Source organism: Mus musculus, chromosome 7, assembly GCF_000001635.26.
Source record: "Mus musculus strain C57BL/6J chromosome 7, GRCm38.p6 C57BL/6J".
Lineage (NCBI taxonomy): Eukaryota > Metazoa > Chordata > Mammalia > Rodentia > Muridae > Mus > Mus musculus.
Window position 1 is genome coordinate 103,495,955 of NC_000073.6, and position 11,656 is coordinate 103,507,610.

Consider the following 11,656-nt stretch of genomic DNA (forward strand, 5'->3'; position numbering starts at 1 on the left):
TGGCACTCCAAAGTCTGAATTGCTGCCACTGTTGCAACTGTAGTGTAGACAGCTGATTGCAACTGTCAAAATTCCCACTGAAATAGATGTGAAAAAGAATAGGGGCACGTCCTCAAATAGAAAGTTTGATCATTCCAACAAAGTACTGAAGTTGATTCCGGCATGCACATTTACACAAACTCAGATGTCTTCAGTATTAATAGTTAAGCACCAAAATCATGATTTAATAAATAATTATGTCATGAGTTTCCCTATCATTTACTGATAAAAGAACCAAATTAATTTTCACTAAGGTAATCTACATGTCTGCTAATCATTAAGGCTGTTGGAAGTTGATGAAAATGTGAAGTATGTCATAGAAATGTCTGAGGACCTTGACTGAGATGATCTGGGCATCAAAAGGTTTCTCTGTTGGAATAATTCATATACTCAGCCTGCAGTGTTTATTTAACTCAGAACGAAATATTTGTATAATCTGAAAGGGTCTCCTTCCACATATAAATCACAGTAAAAAGGCAAAATGTAGCAAATGTTCTTTATATATTTTCAGAATTTGTTTCTATTATCTTTTGGAAAGAAATGACATGTGAAAATAGGCTGAACTGGACTATTTTAATTCTCTGTACATATTTAACTCAGATACTGCCTAGAAGTAGTTTGTGATTGTATATACTCAGGTTCCCTTGTTTTTTTAATTGTTTGCATGCACTTTGTTGAATTTAATGATAAGCAAAGGAATATTGTTGAAAATTTGGGCTACCTGTTTCTGGTGGTGGCTTCAATACAAAGAAAACAGGAGAAACAGAAGTTAAATAAAAACAACACTTAAATATGAGAGATTTCTCTTAAAAAGTCAAGAAAATACTATGGGGTTAGGATTCATCTCTTGGAGAGGTTCTGCTTTAGGCTGACTAGTAGAATTTCAGTTAGTTGAGGTAGTATAGAGATAACAAAGTAAAAAAGCCATCTGCTCCAAACTTGGTGTCTTTGCAATTAGAATAAATCTTCTCCCTTCCATACTCCAATAAGAAAATCAAACAAATAAAGTTATTCTGTCCAAAGGTGTTTTTGTGTATATTAGATATTGGTATATAGCTTTACATACTTTTGTACCATGGAGGTTTAATCTTGACACAAAAGGAAATTTGTAAATTGTATTACTTCTCGTGGAATGAAATGAATACACGCGCACACACACACACACAGAGAGAGAGAGACAGAGAGAGAGAGAGAGAGAGAGAGAGAGAGAGAGAGAGAATTCCATAGCACCCTAAAGTGTTTAGAAAGTAGTTAATGATTTTTAATATTTGTCTTAATTTCTCCTGTTCTACCTTTAAGAGATTCAAGGTGCTTTTCAAAGATGATCATTCGAAGCTATAGAAAGAGCTGCAGCCAACAGGAAGCAGTGTGGATTTATTTACTCTGGCCATATTTCTTTTGTCTTCCATCTTAAAAAAAAAAAAAGAAAAAGAAGAAGTTAAACTCTTTCTGAAATCAGCAACTCTACCTGAATATTCTTTTCCTAAAAGTCTTCTCAGTTATAGTTCAGATCTGTGAAGGTGAGTATAGTAAGACTTCCAGATATTAGCACCATGTGTTATGATTCATTTAAGGCAAGGAATTATTGCTGGTGGACTATCTATCTATCTATCTATCTATCTATCTATCTATCTATCTATCTATCTATCTATCTATCAATCATCTATTTTACATTTGACTGTCTTTCTTTGCTAAAATCAAGTATTTGAAAAATTCATTAAGAAAGACACTCATCTGTTCTAAGATATCTGCAGCAGGAAAGTCCTTTGCTTTATTTTAAATAGTCAATTGTTTTTCTTCATGTTTGTAGTTCAAATGTTTTAACACTGCTATTAATCTCTGAAGATGGATTTAGCCCTTTGGTTTTCAAAATCCATATTATTTACTCACTCAAAAGGAAACAAGGACAAAGAACATGTCTCCTCTTCCTCCTCCTCGGCAGTCCAGTGGCAGGGAGTATTCAGTGAAGAATAACTTTACAACACATTAGCCAATACCCAGGGTGTCCCTTGATGAACACAACAGGGACCATGGGTTTGGTGGCAGCCAATGACTAACAATGCCTTTGAAAACAAGTTTCTTAAGTGCTAAAGAGACCCTGTTGTAATTATAAGTCATGTGGTTCTTCAACAATCTGAGTTTTTATTGCTGCTGGCGACCCCTTAAAGGGTAGTTAAAATATACCTGGTCTGCTTAAGAATACATACTTTATTATCTTCAAGATGTGTATTAAAATTTATCTATATTGTTTCCATTTTTTCAATAGCACAACTTTCAGCAGTTTCTATGTCTATTAAATATAATATATAATTATACATATAATTATATGTGATTATATTATATATATTATTAACAGATATCATCTGTGGTGATACTGTGTGTTGGAAATTCAACACATAATAGCTTTTGGATATTTAACTATTTTATTTTAACCTCTGAATTATTCCAATGTCTTCACTGGAATAACAAAAGACACTAAAAAGCAAAGGATTATATTGTTAAATAGAGTATTTTATTTAAAAAGTCAGAATGCTTGCCAGTACTAAATCAATAGCTATTATTCTATTATTTACTAAAACTATTTGAATAGATAGTTTCATTATGTATGAAAAGCACTTTCTAGTGTTTTAAATGACTCCTTAAACAGTTAATCAATTATTTTCATTAAATCTAAACAAAAGAGAAAATTTTTAACATTGTAGTATAAATGATAAAGTTTTCATAAAGTAAAGACTTTTATAAATTTGCAAATATACCTCTAAAATTGAACACAAAGTAAGAAATTAGGCAGAATACAAAACACAAAAGGATAATAACTCATGGTGTTACCTTCATAAAACTTTGTGAAATAATATGTTTCACAATATAAATGCAAGAAAAAAATCAGAAGTCTCAGTCTTAGTCATGGACTTACTTATTTGACAAGTCTATTATGTACACAAGACCCTAAATTTATAATACTTACTGGTTCGAGGTTATGAAGATTTATCATGGAGTAACCAATGGCTCTTTCGATTTGGTTTTAGGACTGCACCACAGGAATTCATGTGTGGGTCTGTAAATATGATCAACAGCTATGATTAGTGATATCCTAAGCTCTAGGGATAAATGTACTGCTAAATTGTATTTCTAAATAATCATGTGGTTATACCGCCTTCTAATGCTTTGTATATTTATACAGAAAGGGTTGAGTTACTTTGAATTATTGAGCTAATAAACACAATTGTAGCTATGGTTACCTAAACAAGATCCAGCCATTTTTTAAAAATCAAATATGGTATGGGTTAAAGAATGTCTCAGTGGTTAAGAACACTAAAGATCCAGCACCCACATGGCAGCGTACAACTCTTCAGAATGCCAGTATCTGGGAATCTGCTGCCTTTCAGTTATGTACATGGTGGTTATACACACTTACATACAGAAAAAGAATATACACAATACAAAATTAAGTATATAAATAATTTCAAAAATCCCAGGACCTAGTGGCTAAGGGCTTCCAAGACTCTAGCCCTTGCTAAGGAGCTATTAACAGTTGATGGTAATATGAAGGGAGGACCACTTTTCTTTGTTGGGGTAACCACTAATCAGTTGTTCATTTCCTAGTTGGCAAGCACATATATGTGCACATATTGGCATCACCAACCGGACATGATCATCAGTTTAAAAATTCTATATACTGTCAAGGTCTCTGTGAGATTATATGTGAATCAACCCTGTTGTGTCTGGAAGACACCATTTCTTTGAAATTATATAACACCTCTAGCTTTTACAGTTTTTCTACATCTACTTCCACCTACATCTCTGACCTGAGGGGAGGGGTTTAATAATTCTATCCCATTTAAAGTTTGAGGTATCAACATTGTTTATGCTTTGCATCATGTTTAGTTGTGGGTCTCTGTATTATCACCTACTCTACGAAGAAGCTTCCCTGATGAGGGTTTTTTGATTTACACATAAGACTTTCACAAGTTCAAAACATTAAAAAAAAATCCCATAAGAGAAAAGAAAAGTGTAAACAAAGTCTCCACTTTAATCAAGAAGATATTAGTAATCAATACCTCCTAGGAAAGAAAAAATCAATTTTCTCCAATGGAGTGACACTGGGTATATCCACTACACTCTAAGAGAAAGCTCTATGCACAGGAATAGTTGTCCAAAAAACAAAAACAAAACCAAAAAACAAAACAACAAAAACAAACAAACAAACCAAAAACCACTCCATTTTTATGTGCTTATTGGTTTGTTGTAGTTTCTATAATTTGTCTCTCTGCAAGGTGTGTGTGTGTGTGTGTGTGTGTGTGTGTGTGTGTGTGTGTGTGTATGAAAGAGAGAGATAGAAAAACAGAAAGAGACAGAGAGACAGAGAGAAAGAGAATTTGAAGATATGGAGATAAGTATGAAGATATGAATGTAAGTAGAGAGGTGGAGAGGACCTGAAAGGAGTTAGAGAGTGGAAAATATATTGATCAAATTATTGCATCAAAATATATTGTACTAAAATTTTAATAATAAAAATGTATTCTATTAAAATATATTCTATTTAAATTTTAATAATAAAAAATATTGAAATTAAACACATTTTTAAAAGACACAAAGTTGGAAGGTTAGTGAGTGGGGACATGTGTGTACATATAACAATGTATTTTAAATATGAAAGGGAAATGTGTTATTTTTGAAAGCAGCAATGTACATGAACAAAAGAATGGGATTCTGATTTCCGAGAATCTGAAGTGGAGCAACTACTGCATAGAAAGAAACTACAGAAAATAGAGTCCTCAAAATTTGCATAAGTCTGTAAGATCTAATTTGAGATCTTTAACAAATTCTATCCTGAAAATTCATAAATGATGGCCTTATGATAAAGTAGGTTATTAAAAATAGGACCCAGGATTTTCACTGCTGGAAAAAGAAATTTCAAATAAGAAGTAATAAATATTTTTTAAAGCTATATAAATAAGAAGGAAATTTGCAACTTATAATTCAACAAACATTTTCATCATTAAGGGAGTATTATGAGGTTAGAAAAAAAATACAAAATGTCAACATATATCTATGCAAAGATAACGTTAATAATATGATATTAATCATTCTCAAAATATTCCACTAATTGTAGTCCAAGTATTTAAAGATAGGAGCCTATAAGGACTATTCTTTTTTCTTTTCTTTTCTTTTTCTTTTTTTTTTTAAAATTTCTTTCTTTTTTAAATTAGATATTCCCCGCCCTGCTCCCCAACCTACCCACACCTGCTTCCTGGCCCTAACATTCCCCTATACTAGGGCATATAATCTTCACAAGACCAGGGGCCTCTCCTCCCAATGATGGCTGCCTAGGCCAACTTCTGCTACATATGCAGCTAGAGACATAAGCTCTGGGAGTGCAGGTTAGTTCATATTGTTGTTCCTCCTATAGGGTTGCAGATCACTTTAGCTCATTGGGTACTTTCTCTAGATCCTCCATTGGGGGCCTGTATTCCATCCAATAAATGACTGTGAGCATCCACTTTTGTGTTTGCCAGGCACTGGCATAGCCTCACAAGAGACAGCTATATTAGAGTCCTGTCAGCAAAGTCTTGCTAGTGTACGCAATGGTATCAGCGTTTGGAGGCTGATTATGGCATGGATCCCTGGGTATGGCAGTCTCTAGATGGTTCATCCTTTCGACTCAGCTCCAAACTTTGTCTCTGTAACTCTTTCCATGGGTGTTTTGTCCACATGAAATTCAAGAAGAACGAAGGCCAAAGTGTGGACACTTTGCCCCTTCTTAGAATTGGTCTTCCTTTTTCTTGAGTTTCATGTGTTTTGCAAATTGTATCTTGGGTAGTCTAAGTTTCTGGGCTAATATCCACTTATCAGTGAGTGCATATCATATGAGTTCTTTGTTGTTGAGTTACGTAACTCAGGATGATATCCTCCAGACACATCCATTTGCCTAAGAATTTCATAAATTCATTGTTTTTAATAGCTGAGTAGTCTTCCAAGGTGCAAATGTACCACATTTTCTGTATCCATTCCTCTGTTGAGGGACATCTGGGTTCTTTCCAGCTTCTGGCTATTATAAATAAGGCTGCTATGTACATAGTGAAGCATGTGTCCCTATTTGAAGTTGGAACATCTTCTGTGAATATGCCCAGGACATGTATTGCTGGATCTTCCAGTAGTACTATGTCCAATTTTCTGAGGAACCACCAGACTGATTTCCAGAGTGGTTGTACCAGCTTGCAATCCCTCCAGCAATGAAGGAGTGTTCCTCTTTCACCACATCCTTGCCATCATCTGCTGTCACCTGAATTTTTGATCTTAGTTATTCTGACTGGTATGAGATGGAATCTCAGGGTTGTTTTGATTCGCATTTCCCTGATGATTAAGGATGTTGAACATTTTTCAGGTGCTTCTTAGTTGAGAATTCTTTGTTTAGCTCTGTACTCCATTTTTTAATGGGGTTATTTGATTTTCCGGAGTCCAGAGTCTTGAGTTCTTTGTATATATTGGATATTAGTCCCCCATCTGATTTAGGATTGGTAAAGATCCTTTCCCAATCTGTTGTTGGCCTTTTTGCCTTATTGACAGTGTCTTTTGCCTTACAGAAGCTTTGCAATTTTAGGACGTCCCATTTGTTGATTCTCAATCTTACAGCACAAGCCATTGCTGTTCTGTTCAGGAATTTTTTCCCCTATGCCCATATCTTTGAGGCTTTTCCCCAATTCCTCCTCTATAAGCTTCAGCGTCTCCGGTTTTATGTGGAGTTCATTGATCCACTTAGACTTGAGCTTTGTACAAGGAGATAAGAATAGAGCAATTCACATTCTTCTACATGTTAATGGCCAGTTGAGCCAGCACCATTTGTTGAAAATGCTGTCTTTTTTCCACTGGATGGTTTTAGCTTCCTTGTCAAAGATCAAGTGACCATAGGTGTGTGGGCTCACTTCTGGGTCTTCAATTCTATTCCCTTGATATACCTGTCTGTTGCTGTACCAGTACCATGTAGTTTTTAAATCATAATTGCTCTGTAGTACAGCTTGGTGTAAGGCATGGTGATTCTACCAGAGGTTCTTTTATTGTTGAGAAGAGTTTTTGCTATCCTAGTTTTTTGTTATTCCAGATGAATTTGCAAATTGTATAAGGGCTATTCTTATTCAAACCTTCACAGAATCCCTGAAAGTGTGAAAATTCTGCATAATGCAGTTTTCAGAGGTGTGGCCTTGTTTTAGGAGTATGTCACAGGGGAAAGGACTTTCAGATTTCAAAAGCCTATTGCAGTTCTCTGTGCCTTTCTGTGCCTCATGACTGTGTCTCAAGATGTGAGGGAAAGAAGGCATCATGGGATTGGATGATGGAGGTGTGGGGTGGATCTGGAAGGAGTTGTTGGAAATGAGACTGGGATAAGAATATATTGTATGGAATATATTTCAGTTAATTTTTAAATTCTTTAATCCTTTTTTACAGTCCAGTCTTAATCCCCCTCCTGGTCTGTCCACCCCCATCCCACTCACTCCCTATCCCATACCTACTCCCCACCCCTACCACACACCCCATCTTCAAGAGGATTTCCCTATCCCTACCCCTACTCCACCAGATCTCCAAACTCCCTGGGGCCTCAAGCCTCTGAGTGCATTTGCTCTCACTGAGGCCAGACCATGCAGTTCTCTGCTGTATATGTGTTGGGGGCCTCATATCAGCTGGTGTATGCTGCCTGGTTGGTGGCTCAGTTTCTGAGAGATCTTGGGGGTCCAGGTTAGTTGAGACTGCTGGTCTTCCTATAAGGTCACCTTCCTTCTCAGCTTCTTTTAGCTTTTCCCCTATTCAACCACAGGGGTTTTTGTCCATTGGTTGGGTGCTAGTATCTGCATCTGACTCTTTCAGCTGCTTGTAGGGACTCTTGGAAGGCTGCCCAGCTAGGCTCCTGTGTGCAAGTACATTTTTAATTAAAAATACTAAAATATTAAATATTCTCATTGAAAATTTTACTTAGCTCATAAATTTATGTATCCATATGTGAAATATAATATTTTTCAAAAATAAAAGTAAATAATAGACAAACCACGTGACTGAATCTCAATATGGTCCTACTTAGTAAAGGAAACAGGTTGAAAAAGCAAATCTAGTTTGTTGATTCATACATTTTAAACTGTAGAAGAAACTAGTACAAACTAATGTATTTGAGTTGCCTGTGGGAAAGATGAAAGAGAAGTATAATTGATCATTCAAAGACTTGAACAGTTAGCAGATATATCATTTATCTTAATTGGTGTTATGGCTCCAAAAGTTTTATACCTTTTAAAAGTTTATCATATGGCACAGGGTAAATCTGAGTCGTTTAGCTCATGCCAATGTTATTTTGGTAATGTTATTAAAGTTGACATAAAATCTACCAAAGTAGACATGCCTAGGGTATGAGAATGTGAAAAATGGTTACTTGGACAATAGGAAAGTGTGACAGGCATATAATTAGAAGTATCCCCAGTGCATTTATACTGGATCTGTACATATGTCAGGAATGGAAAGACACCATCTTGTCAAAGTAGAAGTAATGGTGCACGATGTTATAAAGCATGCTACCAACAACTGCAAGATGTCCCTGGAGCACTTAACAAGTGTTGTGTGTCTGGGGTGTACAAACTGAGGCCAGATCTATAGAGACAGATGATCATCAGCAGGAAAACCAAATTTCCCTTATGTGTTTCGTCTTTATAGTCTTCAAGTGAAGCTTTTTGTTTATACAGAATGGCTCAAAATCACAGTGATCTGCTGTGCATTTTCAGTATAGAATTCTCCTGCCTGCTCCAAGGACCTAAGGCATATTGAAAAAGTATATTTTTACATAATGTCATTTTCTAGTCCTTTAAGTGTTTCATGCCTAGAAAGTAGTATTCTATTTTGTTTTATACTTTAATGAAAAGGTAGCTTAGTGGACTTCAATATGTTTATTCATAGTTAATATATAGTTTGCAATTCGCATTTTGGCATTATATTTCTTTCTATTTTTGCATTTCAAATGAATTTGCAAGAAAATCTGGCCTGAAATATCAGCACTTAAGTGAATTCCCTACCTGATCCTGGTAGCTGTTTTCTCACTAAAGCAATTTCATCAGGGAAGTTAGTTAAATCACTGTGGCAAGAGACCATGATGCATTGATAAGTCAATGTCTGTGGCTATGACATATTTATGAGCTGGTTTTCATAAAACATCATTCTAAGTTTACTTTAAAGTTTATTAAAAACCAAACCAAACCAAAACAAAAATACTACCTTACTTCCTAATATTGTTACTAAAGCAGTAAGGAAAATATGAGATGTACCTTGAATGAGCAATTCAATATTTATAATGATTCCTGAAAACATGGATTTTCCATGTATACACTGAAGACTATGGGGTTAGCTCAATTGAGAAAAATAAAGAATATTGAAGTTTCTACTCATTTCTCAAATGATGACCTATAAGGAAATATAAAGTTTCCTATTTAAGGTTTCAGACACTGTAGTTCTAGAGTTAAGAGTTTTATTTTTTGATATACATATTATACTTTGGAATATTTATTCAGTTATATTCTCAGAAGTAATCTCCAATTTGTAGTTATTACATAAATCAAAGGTATGACATATTTTTGTTTGCCATTATTTCTGAAAGTACAACTAAATGAGGCCCATCTGAGCTTGTTTTCAGAGTTTTACAGTGTTTATCAGCAACAGACATTAGATGTTGAAGACACCCATTCTTATGCTCTGTGCACTTTTACATGACAGTGTATAAATACTCTTGATATGCAAACAATTCTCCTGTGATAATGCTTTCAAAGACAAAACTGACTTTTGTATACCAAGAATTAAGACTTTTTCCATGGATCAGTTATGCGTTTGATAGAGGAATCCACACTGTATTCTTGTTGATGTGTCTAAATTATATATTGACTGATGATCCAGTGAAGATAACACTTTGCTACATTCTGTTGGAATGTCTTCAGTTAGACAGTCTGTACCTAGGACTGAGGAATTGTCCAATGATATTTCAATGTTTCTTAGGATGGAGCATCTTTAGAATGCGAACTCGAATCTCTTTGGTTTTGACACTGTAGACAATTGGGTTGAGCATTGGGGGCATAAGGAAATGAAGATAAGAGAGAAACATGTATACCTGAGCTGGTAGTTTCTTTTTCCCAAAGCGGTGGATCATAGACAGACTCACCAGTGGGGTATAAAATAAAAGAACAGCACAAATGTGGGAAATGCAAGTGTTGAAGGCTTTCAATCGCTCAGCATTAGAAGCAATGCTCAGGACTGTCTTCAAAATCAGCACATAGGAGAGGAGAATTAGCACCGCATCCATCCCCAATGTAGAGAGCATGACAAAGAGCCCAAAGCCACTGTTGACAAGTGTGCTGGAACAGGACAGCCTTAGGACATCGGGATGAACACAGTATGAATGAGACAGAGCACTGACAGGCTGGAACGTCAGTCTTCCCAGGAGCACAGGCAAAGGGAGATGAAGGGCAGCACTGCGGATCACCACAGCCAGTCCAATGGCCCCAATACGTCTTGTTGTGAGAATAGTAGCATAACGCAAAGGCTCTCTGATGGCCACACAGCGGTCAAAAGCCATGGCCAAGAGAACGGCTGACTCGATGACTGAAAATGTGTGGATGAAGAAGAGTTGCATAAAACAGGCTACAGCTCCTATCATTCTCTGGCCCAGGAGGAAAACAGCTACCATTGAAGGCAATGTAGAAGCTGAGAGGCCCAGGTCAGCCATCGACAGCATGGAAAGAAACAGGTACATAGGTGTGTGAAGGCTGGGCACAGACTTGACAATATGCATTATGGTTATGTTGCCCAGCACAGAAAGAACGTAAATTAAGCAGATGGGTATTGCTGTCCAGCAATGAGAAGTCTCCAGTCCAGGAAGATCCATTAATATGAAAAAGAAGCTGCTGGCATTACTATGTTTAGAAATTGCCATAACACTGGTAAGGGGATGCCTCAGAAAACTGTAATAAAGTTGAAACAAAACCTGCTTATTCTTCTTGCATGATATCTCTGTGGCATTGCCACCCTGGCTGCTGAACAGTGATATTCAGTGTTTCTCCACACTGCTAAACCTCACCCTCTCAGAAGCTTCTACTCTAAAACAATGCAGACTCTCTTCTTAACAATAGCTTTATTTTAAACAGCACATTTGGTTATTTAACATGAATAAAACTCCCTTTTCACTTCGAAGGTTTTTCAACATTTGAAATTTAAGATCAACTCTGTGTTTAGAACACAAAGCTCAAACACATGGGATATATTATTTCTAATAGCAGAATAAAAGCACATTTCTAATGGAATCAAGGTATAGATAACTTACTGAATGAGTGTGTAGGAATTAGAATATAAATTATAAGTAATTATATTAACCTATATTATGAGATACAACTTTGGTGCTGAACTAATTCCAAGGCATTGCAAACAAACCAACAAAAAACAATATGAAAAATACATTAGAAAAGGTTTGAGTTTTGTGCTCATTCACTTGATAAAAATAGTTATCAGTCTTCATTCATGGTATTCACTGAAATTTGGGGTAGTTGGTATAAATTTATGAAACAGAGAAAAAAACTAGACAATATTTATATTTGGAAAATAT

The 11,656-nt window shown here is 35.7% G+C and overlaps 1 protein-coding gene across 1 annotated transcript; it reads right to left on the minus strand.

Annotated features, from left to right (window-relative positions):
• Window positions 1–10,042: 10,042 nt before the first annotated feature.
• Olfr610 (olfactory receptor 610) lies at window positions 10,043–10,990 on the minus strand. Its single transcript, NM_147081.2, has one exon. The coding sequence runs from the start codon at window positions 10,988–10,990 to the stop codon at window positions 10,043–10,045; it is 948 nt and encodes a 315-aa protein (NP_667292.2).
• Between the last annotated feature and the right edge of the window lie 666 nt (window positions 10,991–11,656).

Excerpts from the sequence above, each read along its gene's own strand:
- Olfr610 (NM_147081.2), bottom strand. The coding sequence starts at position 10,990 with ATGGCAATTTCTAAACATAGTAATGCCAGCAGCTTCTTTTTCATATTA.